The following is a 19,106-nucleotide window of genomic DNA, read 5'->3' on the forward strand; positions in this document are numbered from 1 at the left end:
AACTCTTGGTTCCTCTCTTCTTATTTATAATTTGTTAACCTCGAAAGCTGCAAAACCATCGAAATTTGGAAGGCATTGTATTTGTTCTGAAATGAGGAATCTCGCCGGATCCTCTTTGTGAGGATTTCAGAAATCTTCAAATTACATTAGTTTATTGTACATCGTGCGGTCAGAAATTATTATAAATCTTTTATCTAAAATTATATATAAATAATACCTAACGAAAAATGACTACTCTTACACAATGAATGTCACGCAAATAAACATGTCGATAACGTTGGTCAACGACACGAAAATTTATAATTGCATTTAATTAACTAATGTATGTACTAAATATTTATTGAACTCAAATGAAAGACAACCGCGGGGATAGCTCAGTTGGGAGAGCGTCAGACTGAAGATCTGAAGGTCAGGTGTTCGATCCACCTTCACCGCATTAGAATTTTTGTTTTTATTAAATTCCAACTTTTCCTTTTTTCCCCTCCATTTTCTTTCCATTTGTTTGATTAATATTAAACTACACTCCCACTATTTTTTACAAAGTGATGTTAATCTAAACTATTCTATGGGAAGCAGGAATCAAACTTGAGTTTAAGTGGGCAACCACATTGTCATAATTAACTAGCTCAATCCACGTTTGTTCGTCAATCCTCACTTCATTTTTTGAGACAGTAGTTTTACTTCATTCTATACATTCATTTGACAAAAGATCACTAACTGCAGTAAATTACCAAATACTAATTAGATAGAAATCTAAAATAAAATTTATAGCCAAAAAATAATTTTATTTCAACCTCAGCATGGAGTCACATAAGGAATGAATAACAAACTAGGGAAGATTACCACAAAAAATATAGATTACATCCTGCTGATCGCACTTATTGTGTTACTGCCGAAGGCAACAAATCTTAATTTGTCTCTGCTCTGCTTACTTGAATACATCGAGTCCACCACTTGCCTGGTCGTGTTGCTCACCTTCTTACGGCACTTGAAATAAAACATCTCCTTAAGAAGATGGGAAAAGAAAAAAAAGAAACTAGTATGCTAAAAGAAAGATCACCCTTTCTTTCCAAGGAGCATCAGACGCCTAACGTTGTCTTGGTGTTTGAAATCAACAACTTCTTGAATATACAACTCTCAAAATCGATGACATGTTTAATTACCGAAAATGAGTATGATTGTGCGACAAGAAAGAAAGTCATGTCAAGTAATGACATTTTCACGTTACCAACATATAAGAAATCTTTCAAAAAAAAAAAAACATATAAGAAATAAAAAATATATCTTACCTTAAAGACAATAATCCAATACTTTGTATGACACACCCCAACCCAGAAAGTCCACTTGGACCCTGAATCGAGTTGTGCTGGCCGACACCTGGAAGGTGACGAAGCCATAAAATGTGATAGTGTATAAAAAGTGAATAAATTTGAATCTAAAAGTGTCTAAATGCCAGAGTGCGCTACGAGTGGGAGCGAACCCATTTCACACGCGATGTCAGAGCATAAGTAAGGTACAGTAGTGTGGGTAAGAATCATACCCTTAAAAGTAGCCACCAATACTAAGATTAGCTATATATCCTCGTCGATACGAACTCAGCAGTTAAAACCTGAAGGGGTACAAAACAGAAAGTGTGAGTAAGCAGTAAAACCAAGCTTCCCAAAACTATTACCTTTCTAACAGTAATAACCCCTCACTGTAATTTCCTTATCGTTTTCTATAGGACAGTACAACATATATACATATATCCAAACCATACTCAAAAATGACCAAAACCAAGGTTTGCCATCAACTCCACCATACATTAATAAGTAGGCCAAATGAACTTAATCAATACAAAGTGATATATCAGTCAGAGTCATCTAAAATGACATGTACAACTTATCCATATCTCATCAATCATGACTAGCATATAAGTCGGAGTCACCTATAGTGACCTGTACGACTTATCCATATCTCATCAATCATGGCTAGCATATAAGTCGGAGTCACCTATAGTGACCTGTACGACTTATCCATATCTCATCAATCATGGCTAGCCAATAGCTCAATAAGTATACTTGCACACGAGTCGGAACCACCTAAAGTGGTCTGTACGACAGGATTGAGTGTAAATAAATACGCTCAAGTGCTACGATCACGTGAAGACTGTGCGAATAATCGCGGGTCACCTACGAGTCGGAACCACCTAAAGTGGTTTGTACGATAGGACTGTGCACCTACCTCGGATCCAAGGTGAGCGTAAGGTGCGGGAGGTGAACATCACGTGAAGAACTGTGCCTTCGCCACGGGCGGGAGCACTAACACCGGGGTGCAGGTTTATGAGCTCTCAATTCATCTCAATATAACATGTGCAACTCATGGCAACCAGTACGACAGTATCGAAGTTGCCTAACACATAACTGTAGTCATGCTATAACGCAATCGATTCAACTAATACCATAAACTCACATGAACTTACCTGAGTGTCCTGCGTTCACCTTTGCACTTGAAAGCATTCCTAATAATTATATGCAAGTAATATACATATGGATATACCATGAAGCAATCTAATACTTAACCATGTCGTAGCATTTTCAATTATAAACAATACGGTGTGAAGTGTACAATCAATAACGCCCTACTCTCGAACTATTTATTTTAAGGGATAATTATCCATGACAACCCAATTAACACTAATTTAACTAACTAATTCACAAAACTAAAACTTGCCTTAACCAATTTCCTTCGCATTACTCAATTTCCCAAGCAAGGCTTTTGTCTCAAATATTTTATGGCTGCATCTAACGTCTCGTTAGACTGTCTACGTACCCTAAACAGGGATCAAGCCATTCGTAGTTCATATAGGTACTTCAAGCATTCACAATAATTATATGAAGGTAATATACCTAATCAATTTAAAAGTGTCGATAGAACTCTCAATAATATGTACAATAAAAAGGAAAAGATCCACTCACCTGGAGTCCACACTATGATTCTCTAGCGCACGCATCGAGGCGTCCTAAATGATTGGTCCCTGTGATCAATTATCAAATCACATCTCAGAATTCTTATCTATAGAATACGTAATTCACATAAAACACAACCTCAACGACATTCTAAAATAGTTTGAGACCCATTGACCACAAGTCAACAGTCGATCAAAGATCGACGGTAAGGTTTACAACCCTGTATAACTTGACCCGGAAGATCCGCATATCAGATTTCTAATCCGCAACTCCCAACGATCCACAATATGTTTCTAGAATAACATATTAAAATTTCATTACGATCCAACGGTCAGATCTCCGGCAATTGCTTAAAACAGGTGGTCGTGAACATTTATTTTACTAACTTACAAATCCAATTCAGGAAGATCCGTAAGTCGGATTCCTGATCCATAAATTCCTATGATCTTTAAATATTACGTATTATAATGTACCCAATTTTGGGGACGATTCAACGATCGAATCATCGATTCACATTTTTATCAAGTAACGTATCGTAACGAATTTAGGTTCCAACGATCAACCTACGTCATTCAAATGACAAAACTGAATTCAAGACATTCGACATAGCCTAAAAATAGCATTGGTGCCCCACTGGCCACGCGCCGCCGCGGGTCGCGGTCGGCCGCCCCGACTCGCCGGAAAATCCAACTATTTCCAAAAATTCTCAAACTTCACAGAAATGAAGATCTCAATGAGTGGAGCAACTTTCATACCTGCCACGAAGTCCAAAAGTGGACGGAAGATGGTCAATTTTCCCACAAAGCCGGCGGGTGCCTAAAACTTCTCGACGTCGATTCGTCGTCTACGGTGGTCCAACGGGGTCAAGGTTGGATGGGTTTTGCTCCTGGGATGATGGGCTACAAAGCCCAAGTGGTGGCAACAGCCATCGCTTTGCCGATTTGCCGGAAAATCGAAAAGGGTTGCCGGAGCACTATTGATTTTCGTCAACTTTCGTGGCCTCAAACCTCCACATACCATGGTTATTCAAGGTGGTTCTTGGGTGGATTTTGTAGAGGGGAATGAGAGCTTCAAGATGGTGGTGGTGGCATCGAAAAACTCCACCGGAGTTGGCCGGAATCGGCCTTGGAAAATGGGAACTCGTGGTGGGTGCGGGTGGACGGGAAAGCCACTTCCTTTTTCCTTTTTTTTTATTTTTTTTCTTTCTTTCCTCCATTTCTGATTGGGCTTCACCCCACAAAGTGGGGATTTAATTTAATTAACACTAAACCTTGAATAACCAATTTCGAACGTCCGTAACTATATCGTTATAATCTGGACTCGCAAACGGCTTTCGCCTATACGTTCGTACCAATGAGTATTACGAGGATATGCTAAAAGAATAAGTCCCACATCTCTCAAGTCGATGGTCAACGGAAGTCAAAGTCCTTACCTCTAGGGCAATTTCGTAAATTCACGCTTTTAAAATAAAATAAAAACGTAAAATTTGGAACGGGTTGTCACATTGTACCAAAAAGAAAAGAAAATAAAAACTTTTTAGCTAAAATGGTCCATGAAATTGACATAATTATTCATTTTGGTCATTGATATTTGACATTGATAGAAATGATCCTTAAATTTGTTCATTATCAATCATTTTGATCATTCTATGAAGAAAAAAAAAATGTTAAATAAGGACCATAAAGAAAAAAAAAAACTCTCAATTTAATAAACAATAGGCCAAAATGATTTGACAAAAACTGAGGATATTTTCGTCATTTTATCTTTATTTAATGGAGATTTTGCACAAAAATACCAAAATGATTGATAGTGGATAAACTGAAGGACTACTTCTATCGACTTCAAATCTCAAGCACCAAAATGAGGAGTTAAGCCAATCTCAATGATCATTTTGGCTAAAAAGCCAAAAGACATCCAATACACTCATACTAGGAATGAGATAACATAAAAGAGTAGTTGATGCCAATTTCATCCTTTAGTTTTCACATTCCTAATACATTAAGGGTGATGCTAGAAAAATAATATATTTGAATAATATTTTGTAAATCATATGATATGATAATTTATAGTTAAATTTTTTATTTAAATAATTAAAGAATGTATCCAACTATCAGCGGTCATGTAAACGTGCTATTGATAAATTCATAATACCATAGTCCAACCCAAATTCACCCCGCCCGAATTGAAAGCCGACCCAACGCCAACGGTGCAAAACCAAACGACACATAATCTTCTTCTGATTCGTTCGTCTTCTTCGTCCTTCTCACTCAGTAATTAGTACGATGAATATGTAAGCCAACTCTGCGGCTTCACTTCTCTCAGACCCATATTTGCAAATTCCAAAAGCAATGGGAGTCGGGGGTAAATTCTGGGACTTGCTAAAACCCTACGCCCGAAACGAGGGTTTTGATTTCTTAAGGAACAAGCGGGTTGCTGTGGACCTCTCCTTTTGGATCGTACAGCACGAAGCCGCCATCAAGGACCGCGCACGAAGTCCCCACCTCAGGCTCACCTTCTTCCGTACCATCAATCTCTTCTCCAAGGTTCGGTATTTTGTTTGTCCGCTTGCATTTTCTGATTGCTTTCTGAAGAGAAATTCATAAACAAACGTTGGGTTTGTTTGGAATTGGGATTTTAGTTTGTTTATATAATCTTTGATTCAAAAATTTAAAAGGGTATGTTTTATTGATTGGAAATTTGGAAGGAAATGAAAAAAAAAAAAATTGGAAATTTGGTTTTAATTTTTTGTGTTTTGGTTTCATGGTTTGGGAAATGCGGAGGGGTTACTTCAAAATTGAAACTGAATGTTGGTTAATTGATATGAATTGTCTTAATCCCAGTAATTTTTCTTTCATTTTTGACGATGTCGATTTTTGTTGTTGCTTACCGTATATAAAGTTGGAGGCTTTTAATTGAGAGAGAGCTTAATTATTGTTCAGTGTTTATGCAGTTTGGGGCATTTCCGGTCTTTGTGCTTGATGGAACTCCATCGCCTCTAAAGTCTCAGGCGAGGATTGCAAGGTTCTTTCGTTCTTCTGGTATTGATTCATCGAGTTTGCCAGTGGCTGAAAATGGTGTTTCAGCTGAGAGGAATAGCACATTTACGAAGTATATTCAAGAATGTGTGGTCAGTTGTTTCTGATGTTGTGATTATGTTATCAATTAAAAACTGTGGTTTGTATTTTTTAGTACTGTTTTGGAACTTTGACGCAATTTGTTGTTTGTACCAAATGGCAACGCTTGGTTTGCTCATGGTCTAGTACTTGACTGAGTATCCATGCTTATTGATACTTAAATTGTTTTTTTTTTTCAACATCTGTTCATCTTTTTGAAATTCTGTGCTCATTTTTTTTCCCTGAAGTTTTATGATCTGTTTAATCCTGTTAGAATATGTAATATTTCTTTGTGCAAATTAGACAAAATTTGGCTAGTTGGTGAGGCATTTGGAATGCTTATCAGTTATTTACTAAAGGTGGTTTTGTAGGAACTACTTGAACTTCTTGGGATGCCTGTTTTAAAAGCAAAAGGAGAGGCTGAAGCACTGTGTGCCCAGTTAAATGGCGATGGCCATGTAGATGCTTGCATTACATCTGACAGCGATGCGTTCCTCTTTGGGGCAAAATGTGTAATAAAAACTTTTCGATCTAATTCCAAAGTAGGTATTAATGTTTCAGTAAGTTTTAACTGTCCTCTGCTTGAGCACTTGTTTCTGCTTTTTCATATGTAATTTTTATGCTTTTGAACTCATATCTTTTCTCTTGCCAGTTCTCGTGCTGTATTATCTTTTTATGCACTAAGAGAATCTCATTGTGTATGTAGGAACCATTTGAATGTTACTATATGTCAGATATTGAAGCTGGTCTTGGTTTGAAGAGGAACCACTTGATTGCTCTCTCTCTTTTGGCTGGAAATGACCACGATTTAAATGGGGTTCAAGGCATTGGGCTTGATACAGCTCTTCGTTTTGCCCAAACATTTAGTGAAGATGAGATATTAAATAGGTATGATACTAATTGGATTTATACATGGTTTCTTTTTTGCTTAAACTGTTTTATGAAAAAAAATTAAAGATCACATGTCATGCAGGTTATGTGAAATAGGCAATGGTGATGCTTCTCTCTTTCAAGGTGGTATGAAATCTGTGGATGATAGTGTACCCAGTTTGGATGAGAGCCCATCAAAGACAAAATTTTCTCATTGTTCTTTTTGTGGGCATCCTGGCAGCAAAAGAGCTCATTTCAAGTCCTCCTGTGAATTTTGTAGCAATGCAGTTGGTGAGGGTTGCATGAAAAAGTCAGAGGGGTTCAAATGCAGTTGCTCTTCCTGTGATATGGTACATTGATTTTCCCCTCTGATACTTAGGTATCACCATGAGTATATTATTCTTTCTGGTATGTTATATCATATATCAACATAGTGGGCCCCATCATAAGTTCAGTACAGATAGTGTCTGTTACGATACTTAGCAATGTTTTCTGCATCTGTCCTGAAGTATAAGCATTTTATGGTAATGGTAGGATCGTAAAGAAAAGAAGCTGAAGAAGAATGAGAATTGGCGATTGAAAGTTCTTAGCAAGATTGCACTGGAGCCAAATTTCCCCAATGATGAGATTATTGAAATGTACTTGTGCAACAACCATGGTTGCTTCAATGGTATTTTTGGACATTCTTCCCATACTTGCTACAAATGCAGAACAATTTCTTTTACAAGCATGGATCCAGTAGGGCTCAAGAAAACATTTGTTTTTCAGAAAGGAGTTTCTCTCTTGCATATGTTGTTTTGTGAATGTATCTTGCCAATTTCAGTTTGCAATCATGATTTAAAATTTTTGCACAGAAAATGACGGTCCTATCATATCGTGGGAAAGTCCAAAGACTGAGATGCTGATTGAGTTCTTGACTTATCATCAGCGGTGGGAACCATCTTATATTCGCCAGAGGATGCTGCCCATGTTGTCAACCATTGTTTTGAGGGAAATGGCTAAAAATCCTGTGAAAAAATTGTTATATGGGCAGTATGAGTTCAATTCCATAAATCGCTTGAAAATAAGATATGGGCACCAGTATTATGTGGTCAAGTGGAAAAAAACTGCACCTACATCGTGTTGTGTCAGTTACCCAATCCCTCCGGAGGAGTTGGATATACAGCAAGATGATGTTATGGTGGTTGATGAATCCTTTAGTTCGTTGGATGAGTCTGATGTTCCTACAATAGATATGAGTGGCGGGTGCTGCTTTTTGTTGACCGATGAAAATATGGACCTTGTCCATGCTGCTTTCCCGGAGGAAGTTGACAGATTTTTGCTGGAGAAGGTGTAATCTCTCTCCCTTTTATTGTTTTTTTTTTCTTATGTATGGTTTTGTTTCCATCTCTCACCAAGAATTTTTTTTTGGGCACTAAATTATGATTGTGACCTGCTATGAATTAGCAAAATCTTACAGACCTGAAACTTGCAGGAACTGAAAGAAATGAAAAGAAGAAAAGCAACCGGTGGAAACCCAGAAACAGCAGGATCAAAAGGCGTTCAACAAAATATCACAGAATTCTTCCGGTCTGCTAAAAAACAATATGAGACAGAACAGGGAGAAGACCTAACGCAGAATACTGATAGTCAGATAGCTGAAACCGGCAAAGAAAAGAGAAGTCCATCGAGTTCAAATCTTCCCAAGTCTGTGAGACGCCGTCTTTTGTTTGACTAAGGCATTTTCAGATTTGAGGCCCTTTGCTGCAGCTATTTAGGAATATTAAATTAAGATGTCTAGTTAAGTGAGTCCTTCGATCCTGCATGAGCTCAGAATGTGTATTTTCCTTTTTGTAAAGATTTAGGGTTTAGGTTAACATAGGGTTTAAGGTTTTTGCATCTTCATTAAGTGAGCAAGGCAAGATTTCTGGTGTGTTTATTTGGAATTTTGTAAAGCTACCTCACTTTGTTTTGCTATAGTGCTATCTCAAGTCCGATGGTTTATTATCCTACATTGATGTAAATTCCGAGGTCCAATTGACATCTAGTGAAATCAAATCTCAAACGACTTGTAGTTTGATATGGACAAAGTGTTGTAATTGGCACCGCATGGTCAGGAGTTTACGACACATGTTATATTTTAACTAGACAATGCTTGCCGCTAAGCTTGTCACGCTCTCCTTTTTCAGTTTATTTTTTTATTTTTTTATTTTTTTATTTTTTTCTCTCTCTAGATTATTGTGTGTGCCATGCGCTCTCTATTTTTCTGCCTTGTTCTTATAGAATTTCGGGTTTCTATTAGATCATTGTGAGCGGCGCCTATTTCGGTTTTCTGTTCAAATTATTGTGTGCGACATCTATTTTTAGGTTTACATTTAACATAACACAACTATACACTAGAGATACCATTGCGTTACGCTGAAATTCGTGATCATTTTGTTAATGATATGTTTATTTACTTGAAATAGATCATGAAATCGTTGATTCCTGACTCATGATTTTTCTAATGCATACAAAATCGTGACTACACGTTAGAACCCCAAAATTATTAATTATGCTGCTAATGACATGTTTATTTACTTGAAATAAATATTAAAATAGTGAAATCAAATCTCAAACGACTTGTAGTTTGATATGGAAAAAGTGTTGCAATTGGCACTGCATGGTCAAGTGTTTAGGACACATTTTATGTTTTAACTAGACAATACTTGCCACTAAGCTTGTCGCGCTCTCCTTTTTCAACTCTTTCTCTAGGTTTTTGTGCGCATAGTGCACTCCTTATTTTCTTGCCTTCTTATAGAATTTTGGGTTTCCGTTAGATCATTGTGAGCGGCGCCTATTTCGGTTTTTTGTTTAAACTATTGTGTGCGCTGCCTATTTTTAGGTTTTCGTGTGACATAACACGGCTATACACTAGAGATGCGTTACGCCGAAATTCTTAATCATGTTGTTAATGACATGTTTATTTACTTAAATAGATGATGAAATTGTTCTGATTCCTTACTCATGATTTCTCTAATGCATACAAAATCATGACTACACGTTAGAACACCCAAATTGTTAATTATGCTGCTAATGACATGTTTATTTACTTGAAATAAATATTAAAATAGTTTTAATTTTTGACAAATGCATATAGAATCACAACTGTACGTTACAACTCATTTCATTGCGCCGCTATTCTCATGTATGCTGCTACTAATGACATGTTTATTTACTTGAAATAGATGTTGTTTTGATTCCTGACTCCCCATGCGCCCATGCATTTACTAAAGCATACAAAATCTAAAGTTTGTTGTTTTCATGTTACAATTCATAATTTAATACCGAAAAAAATTAGGAATAAGAGCAATAAGAAGGTAGTTAATTTCATACTCTGTTCTTAACTTGCCTCATTCTAAGTAAGTAAACATGCCATAAAAGGAATCGAAATGTAAATGACCTAGTGGTCAAAACAAATCCTTAAAAGGCGGGTAACTGAAAGAAAAAGAAAAACACATGTATGTTAAAGAATTTACAATCTTCAAACTTGGAAATTCATTAGTTGCCCTTGACCTTCTTCTTCTTGTTCTATAAATGGCAGTTGTTCCTAAAGATGATTATCATGCTAATTTTACATTTGACTTTGTTATAGTAATTAATGATTATTGTTACAATCTCTTTTCAAATTTGGTCTCCCTATATAGCCACTTGTTCAAAATATTTGAAAACTTGTGGCTATGGATGGATGCTCAAATCTATTCCCAACTTACCTGATTTGCTGAAGAAATAAAGTGTTTATCTCCTCGGCATTGTAATTAACAATAGTTCTCATACGCAACACTAGTTTCTTCAGGTATGTGATTACAACACTCAGCCTCAAACTTCTACCATAAAACCAGTTCCAATCAGTGAAATCACTACACAAATTATGGGTTCTTTTTCGCTTTTCTCTTTTCCAAGATTATAGCAACTGCGCGAAGCCATGAACGATGAGAAAGCCGCCTCGCTTGAATCTATGAAGAACTCTACTCCAGTACTTGAAGGTGTCAATGTTTTGGCTGTTGATGGTGATTCAGCATGTCTTACTTTACTATCAAGAATGCTTTGTCAGTTGGGGTATAAAGGTAACCGGCAGAAAACCAGACTTTTCTCTTCTCGCTCTTTTTTTTTTCTGGTTGAATTTGGTATGATTGTTGAGTTTTAATTATTTTTCTCCCTGACAGTTTCCAACTTAATTTACTCTTAATTCCTAGCAGTTTTGACAGCAAAAAGAGCTTGTGATGCATTATCCATTGCTCAGAAGAAGGAAGACGAGCTTCATCTTGTTCTGACCGAGGTTCACTTGCCTGACTTGGATAAATATGAGCTCCTAGAAAAACTGAGAGCAGTTTCCAAATTACCAGTTGTTAGTAAGTCCTCACTCTCAAAGACACCACTGTTTTTTTTTTTTTTTTGCTAACAAGACGATATTATAAACCACTCTAATTTATGGAAAAAGGGATTAATACACATTATCCCTAGCCAACTGGTGTACCCAACGTCTGTAACACCATTGTTAGTACTTTTCATTTTACTATACTTGTTATAATGAAACCCTTCATTCTCTTTAACATCATTTAAAGATCAACTATAGAAAAACTCATTAACTTTGGAGACTATTTAGCCGTCCCATATTTGTTTATTCATAAACGGTCTCCAAATCAAATTGAATCTTTTTATATATGATTTTTAAATGATGATAAAAAGATTAACGGTTTTGAATATAACGTTTTTACACTGAAATGATATCACATACATCGTTAAAGGAGAAATGACTCCTTTGAGGAGCCAAGTTTGTCACCATTTAGTGCATAGAATTAGGCCCCTCTTATATCATATGTCGATGGACTTTCCATTCAATTAATATTCGTTTTTTACGTTTTAACTTCCTTTATTTTATGCAGTTATGTCGGATGATGATGATGAGAATGCCATGCTAGTGCTAGGTGGGCTGTTCAAGGGGGCAGTATATTACATTGTTAAACCACTCACGATGGACAGCCTAATAAACCTACGGCAATTTGCATTCATCAACAATAGAGATGCAGTGAAAGATGTCACCGCAGAGGACAGCAGTGATGAATTCCAACAGGAGAACACATCAAGTGAGGGTTTGGAGATTGAATCATCCATGAAGAAAGAAAAGCAGATCAGGAACATCCCTGAAACGGAAAAATCCACAGTGGATGGACAAAGATGAGGGAGGAGATAACTCTGATTCAACTTTTCCCCAAAAGAAGCCAAAGATGGTTTGGACTAATGAGCTTAATAAGAAATTCTTGCAAGCTGCTAAATTGATGGGAGTTGATAGTAAGAGTCTCTTCATATTTTTCTCGGTACAAAAGATATTATATTTTAAACTAATCTAAATTGCGGAGGAGGGGGACTTGAACTTTGGGTAATAGGCAGGAGCGTATTACTCTAGCCAACGTGGTTACACCCACGTCTGTAGAGTCTTCAAATTAGTTTTTGTGATGAATTTTTATTTTTTCTTTGGTGCCATTAAATCTATGGCAGCTAATTTGTTTCTTGATTTAGGTGCTCATCCAAAGAAAATACTTCAACACATGAGTGTCCCCGGCCTGAGGAAAGCAAATGTTTCAAGCCATTTGCAGGTTTGCTTCTTTGCAAATTCATATAACAATAAACATCAACAAATTATATCTTTGCTCGGTACTTCTTTATTAAGCGTTATTTTTTGCAGAAGTATCGCCTCTCCTTGAAGCGGGAACAAGAAGAAATAAAGAGGAAGGCGCCATGTATAGGGCAAAATCATAACACTATGGCCGACCCTCTCCCCTATAAATACCTCCATCTCTACCAACTTTGTGTAAGCTTTTGCTACTAGAAAAAAAGCTCTAAACACTCACTCTTTTCAAAGGAACTAACTTAGCCGTCGGAGATCAAATTGGCCAACTTGCCCTCCCCCCACCCCCCAACTACTCCTGGGCACATGAGGCTTTGGTCTTTGATCAAAGGTGTTGATTGTTTTGTAGGTACATTTTCGTCAAGATCGAAGACGATAAAAATTTGTTACCAGAAATTGGTTCTTTATTTGAGAGCCTGATTTAAACGCTCGAAGAAGACTCTCACATTTGGTTCTTGGAATTTTCTGTTATGTTGAATTTCTCATATACTCCTAGTCACTGAAATTTTTCTTAGAAAAATTCTTTGATTAGTCCCTGGAGTAAAGATACAATGATAGGAAATTCTGAAACCACGACAAACGAAACCCCAGAGTTTAAGGATTTGGATTGAAGAACGGAGACGAGGACGTGGCCTCACGAAGATAGTCCTTGAGGTTCAACATGGCAGCAATAAAAGCTCCACTGTCGTGGAGCACCATTATCACAACCACTGCAACGTAGCAGCCACCACGTGGCCATAGGCAGCAGCCCTTGCTGCCATTGCCATCACCACCTAGGGCTGGAGAGCAGCTGCCACAACATACTAAGGCAAGAGTCCCAGCTCACTGCAGGAATTGCAGTAGCAGGTTAAACAGCCCAGACAACAGGCCTAAACTTAAGTTGTAGCCATTGCAATGCAGACCCATAGGCTGGCAGCCTACGCGTGAGCCCAGCGCACGGCCTAACCAACCAGGCGGGTTGCCCCGTTCTACAACTTGCTCTGGCTACTCGCCCCATGGTCTAGACCAGTCCAAGACCGATTCTGGCCACCAGACCTGCATTTGAACCAAAGATATGTTCACCCTATTTTTCCTCAGGTTTTACCATTTAGGCTCTAAGTTTGCCCCTGCAGTTCCTTATACTTCCACCACTTATGTAGACACACATCACTTGAGCTCTTCCACCCCAAATTATGAACAACACCCGACCCAGCAGGTCGTTGACCTAACCAACGCCCTCGTCAACAGACGACTTTGGTGAATCGCTCCTTGAGCAGATCAAGATATAGCACAGTCTAGGCGAGGTGCCCAGATGTAGGACAGAGGTAGATGATCGTGATTTTCTCCATCAGACTTCACTTCAACCTTTACGTAGTGAAAATAAAAGGTTTGAGTATTGTCAAACCTTAATGGTAACAAAATTGATTACCATTACCGTACCAAACTTTAGTATTGTCAAATAGTTCAGTTGACATGGTATGACAATGGTAATTGCCACTTTGTTTTGGGACAAAATCTGTTTTTGTTTTTTTTTAACACAATTCAAGTGCAAAACTTTTTTTTTTTTTTTTTGGTACCTTTATCTCATACATTGTAGCCTAAATTCATCTGTTATTCATCATTCACAATTCACATGCACAATAATTCAAATGATGCATTAAGATTTATGATGAAAATTAAGTTTACAATCCAAGTAGAAGTTATTAACCAAAACAAATAGAAGTTAAAGTTTCTAACCAAATGAAAATTGGAACTAAACTTCAAAAAGTAAAATTCATTGATCAATTCTTCAAGTTTGAGATGTCGAAGTTTTTGGAGGAGGTATTGAACTTGTAGGAGATTGAGTTTGTGTCAAGCCTACATTACAAATAAAGAAAACATATTAGTAGCAAGAAGCATTAAAATTGAAAACCTTTTAATAACAAATTTACTGAAAAAGTTAAAGCATATCTTACTTGTTTCCACTCATTCCATTTCCTTGTAAAATTAAAGCATATATTCCATTGGTTCCTTGTAAAAGTTTACTTCATCCGCCCTAAGCCAATCACTAGTACACACTAGTGCCTTTACCATTTTAGGAGTCAAGAATCCCTAAAAGGGTCCACAACCCTCCTCCTTACGCTAAATGTATTTTCACTAGCAATAGTAGAAGTGAGGATTGCGAAGATATCTTTGGCTATTTATGAAAGAATTGAGAACAGTTTTGTGTTTGATTTCCACCAACTCAAAAGATCAAAGTCACCAACAACAATGCTAATATAAATAGGGTTTTATTTTATATTTTTGGTATGGTACGGTAATACAGTGGTAATGGTATCGATTACCAATAACGTACCATAAAATTTCAATACAGTACAATACCGTACCATTACTGATTGTCACAAAATCGATATGGTACGGTTGACAATTCGGTTGGCACGACAATTTGGCAAAAAAATCCACCCCAACCCTCTCCTACAGAATAAACTCGCAATACCGACTCCATTTATAATTCCATCAATTACTCGTCTAATAAAAAAATGAGTTAGTTCAGCCAATCTTCTTATACCTTAGGTTGAGAATGGTACATAAAAACCATCTATTTTTCCTTTTTCTGAGTTTCCAAATGTGTTATTGGATTCCAGATTGGGTTTTGGGCTGATGCTTGTTTCTTATTTACTCTTTCTATTTGGACCCTCTTGAATTTAAAATGCACTCTCATTGAAAAAAAAAAAAAAAAGACAAAAACACTTTCAGGAAAAAGAAAAAAAGAAAAAAAACTCCTGAAAAGAAAGCAACCTTGTAGCTGTTAAAATCAATATAAAAATGGCGCCAAACGCTTTACAACTACGAGTTTCAACGGCTCTTCGTAGTTAATGTTAACGTCCGGACCGAAGGTGGCGGCTTAGCCTCGTAATCCCCCAAGGTCAAACAGTGAAAGCTACCCTTTACGACATCGTATAACCAGACTATCCGCCCAAACAAACCGCGTAAAATTCCACAGACGGAAAACGTTTATTCGCTCTCCTCCTCCTCCACTTAACGTAGCCAACTAGGCAACCATCTTTCCTCTTCCTCTCTCGTTCTCTGTGCCTGAAATTCCTTAGAACCTGAGCTTCAATTCTTTCTCTTTTTTTTCCGGAAAATTTGTAAGGTACTGTTTTCTCAGAAACTTTTGAATTTATATACTTTTTACGGATTTAATATATGAAATTTGTATGTCTGTTTGTGATGTATCGTTCGAATTAGGTCGCTTCGATATGCATTTTAAGTGTAAATCGATATTATAAAGGATGTGGTGTATTAGATAGCTTTTACACGTATTGGATCTTTAAAATTTGGGTATATCGTCGAATTTTTGTATAATTTTATCAATCTATGGAAATTTAATTAAAAATTAACTGTAAATCTTAGTTTTAATTAAGGTTTAATGGGTTACTTTGATCAGGTCCAAGAATTCAAGAATTTGAGTTGTTGTTGGATTTAGTCCAGTTTTTCTATATTTCAATTTTAGTTAAATTTCTTGATTTATGCATGTTTAGTCAAATTTTTAATTTGAATATCTAAATATAAAAATTTAACCACTTTCATGAAAAATAATTAAAAGAAAATTTATATGTCATCATATATGATACCTATATCATAAGTTGATAAAATACATTTAACCTATAAATGAGATATGTACAAAGATGAATAAAAAGTTGATAAAAACGAGATATACATGATACCTATATCATAAGTTGATAAAATAGGTCAAAATTTTTTAATCGTTGATGCATTATAAATGCATACTAGTATATATGCTGATATATCTTCATCAAAAAAAAAAAAAAAAAAAAAATATATATATATATATATATATATATATATATATATATATAGTATCTATAAGACTACAACATAGATTAGTTAACACATATAATCTGTGATGGAGTAGAAGAAAAAAATGAGATAGGAATTAGGTGCAAGAAAAAGGGGAAACAATATTTAATTATTATATTTAATCCTAAATTTAAGTAAAAGATAAACTATAAATAAAGAATGACATTTATCACAATTTTTTATAATAAAAAGAAATTGATGTGGATGATCAGTAAAAGGGCCTAACTCAACAAAATAGACTAAACCTAATACTGACTCACAAAATTGGAGTTAAATTAAGTTACTCATGATTTTTAATTGTCCCTTCCGCGTGCAAAAGAATCATTTAACTAGTCCTAATTCAAAATTAGTATCGAATTCGCAGGGAAGTGTCTACAAATTGTAGTTCTATAACGTTATTATTTGCTTATGTGTGCATTTGAAATAAATTGTGTTTAATTACTTAGGCTGCTTCAATTTTAATGTGTTGCAACGGTCATAGTTCGTTATATAGTTTGACGGTTCCTTTTTGTTACTTACTGCAGTTTATTGAGGTTCCTTGTGTTCCCAATCTGTTTGATCCAAATTGTGAGAGGGTACGGTAGTAGTACACATAGCTGATTGCTTTTTGCATGCGTTTCTGTTGATTGGATGAATAAAAAGCGGCATTTTGCGATATTCACCACTGCAAGCCTTCCATGGATGACCGGCACTGCTGTCAACCCTCTATTCCGTGCAGCCTATCTTGCAAAAGATGGGGAGAGACTTGTCTCTTTGGTCATCCCTTGGTTATCGTTGAAAGATCAAAAACTAGTATATCCCAACAACATCACATTCAGCAGACCTACGGAGCAGGAGGCTTATGTCCGTCGCTGGCTTGACGAGAGGATTGGATTTAAATCTGATTTTAGTATACTTTTTTATCCTGCAAAGGTGCATACACCTGCAGATTTAATACAATTACCACTGTACACACAAACCAGTTTACTTGCTAGTCAAGGGTTTCATTATATCAAAGGGAATAGCTCTATATATGCCTTTCAATGGTAGGATGCGTAGAGTGTCATTTATTTAATTTCCGTTTTGGGTCTTTCCTGTTCTGTTCAGTCCAATAAATTCTGAATTTAACAACTTTTAGCCTATCTGTTGATGGAAGCCCGTGGCGTGAGTCCACCTGGTGGACATCCAGGTTGAGCCATCTACCCCTGTGCCCTATCCAATATTCTCATTTTTTCTTCCCTTCGTACCTTCAAGGATGTGTGCTGTTTTTGTTTCCATTCCTTGTGTAGTAGTACCAACTTGTTACGTCAATTCTGTTGCAGTTTTCCTTAGGTAAAAGGAGCATCCTTGCTGCTGGAGATATTTCAGAAGTAGTCCCTGACGAAAATGCAGATGTTGCCATCCTTGAGGAGCCTGAGCACCTTACATGGTTTCATCATGGGAAGAGATGGAAGATTAAATTCCGGCTGGTTGTAGGAATCATCCACACCAATTATTTGGAATATGTGAGAAGGGAGAGGAATGGAAGAATGCAAGCATTTCTTCTTAAATATCTAAATAACTGGGTTGTCGGAATATATTGTCACAAGGTACATCTTGATAAATATTAGTTTTCTAGTAATATATCTTTTGCTTTCCATCACTTATTTTATCTAGCCTCTTCTAGCTTTTGCATTAGACTTGGTGAAATATGCTCTTCGAGTTGTTACTGTATGACAACAAAGCTGTACTGGTAGTTTGTTGGATACTTTTGATAACTCTTCTTATGATTGACGATGATGAAGTTTGAGAGAGATGAATGCGGATATCATTGTCATCGTCTTGCTATACATGCTAACCAGATCTCAACTATGACGTATTGTAGGTAATCCGGTTATCTGCCGTCACCCAGGATTATCCTAAATCCATTGTTTGCAATGTTCACGGAGTCAACCCAAAATTTCTGGAGATCGGCAAGAAAAAGCTAGAGCAACAACGAAATGGAGTCCAGGCCTTCACCAAAGGTGCCTATTACATTGGGAAGATGGTATGGAGCAAAGGCTATAAGGAGCTACTCAAGCTTCTTCAGGATCATCAAAAGGAATTAACTGGACTTGAAGTTGATTTATATGGAAACGGGGAGGACTCTGATCAAGTTCAGGAAGCTGCCAAAAGATTGGAACTGGCCGTTCGAGTCCACCCTGGTTGTGTGTTGCGTGATTTATATGCACACAAATTAAACCCTCTTTTCGTCAAATTGTAGTATATGTATAAGTAGGGATCGTTCTGGACCGGGGATTAGGAGAGATTGTTAATCACTTGGATTTGACTTAAAAACGTAAAAACACAATATAAAACACTATACTAGACTCAAAGAATGCAAAACTAAACTTTAAAACACTAAGACAAACCAAAGACTCAAAATGCTTTTAAAAACACAAACTAAAATGATTTCTAACTAAATTGACATTAAAGTAAAGGGGGATTTAAGTTTATACGAAATTAAATTAAATGAACAAATTAAAACAGATTGTAAATATGAAATTGATGAAATAGAATGGATGAATGCTAGCTAAGGGGGTCATCTCCATATATGTTACACTTGCATAATAAAAAGATTTCCAATTGCATTTCAATAAATTATGAAACTCATCACCCCGGGTTAATTAGGTCCGCTTAAATTAACCTTCAAATCTTCCTAACGTTATTGAATTGGATGATTGCATACGA

At 36.5% G+C, this 19,106-nt stretch overlaps 2 protein-coding genes, 1 non-coding gene and 1 pseudogene across 4 annotated transcripts; all 4 read left to right on the top strand.

Moving 5' to 3' along the window:
• The first annotated feature begins 363 nt into the window (after nucleotides 1-363).
• TRNAF-GAA (transfer RNA phenylalanine (anticodon GAA)) lies at nucleotides 364-436 on the top strand. The gene has a single exon. It is a non-coding gene; the product is annotated as a tRNA-Phe (tRNA).
• Nucleotides 437-5,097: 4,661 nt separating this feature from the next.
• Nucleotides 5,098-8,992, top strand: LOC137734814 (5'-3' exonuclease family protein). 2 transcript variants are annotated; one of them, XM_068474099.2, is made up of 8 exons: nucleotides 5,098-5,491; nucleotides 5,899-6,075; nucleotides 6,433-6,603; nucleotides 6,768-6,949; nucleotides 7,035-7,281; nucleotides 7,466-7,601; nucleotides 7,786-8,261; nucleotides 8,406-8,992. In XM_068474099.2, exons 1-8 carry the CDS (start codon nucleotides 5,297-5,299, stop codon nucleotides 8,646-8,648), a joined length of 1,827 nt encoding a protein of 608 aa, XP_068330200.2. In that variant the 5' UTR covers nucleotides 5,098-5,296; the 3' UTR covers nucleotides 8,649-8,992. The 2 variants fall into 2 exon arrangements, with proteins under 2 accessions (XP_068330200.2, XP_068330199.2); XM_068474098.2 differs by having other exon boundaries at nucleotides 5,149-5,491; nucleotides 6,433-6,621.
• Nucleotides 8,993-10,874: 1,882 nt separating this feature from the next.
• Nucleotides 10,875-17,002, top strand: LOC148695778 (two-component response regulator ARR2-like; annotated as a pseudogene).
• On the top strand, nucleotides 16,969-18,639 carry LOC137735506 (digalactosyldiacylglycerol synthase 2, chloroplastic-like). The gene is made up of 3 exons (XM_068474937.2): nucleotides 16,969-17,330; nucleotides 17,720-17,986; nucleotides 18,262-18,639. The coding sequence occupies exons 1-3, from the start codon at nucleotides 17,049-17,051 to the stop codon at nucleotides 18,637-18,639; spliced, it is 927 nt and encodes a 308-aa protein (XP_068331038.2). The 5' UTR covers nucleotides 16,969-17,048.
• The last annotated feature ends 467 nt before the right edge of the window (nucleotides 18,640-19,106 follow it).

This window comes from Pyrus communis, chromosome 7 (assembly GCF_041283825.1).
Source record: "Pyrus communis isolate YQ-2024b chromosome 7, ASM4128382v1, whole genome shotgun sequence".
Lineage (NCBI taxonomy): Eukaryota > Viridiplantae > Streptophyta > Magnoliopsida > Rosales > Rosaceae > Pyrus > Pyrus communis.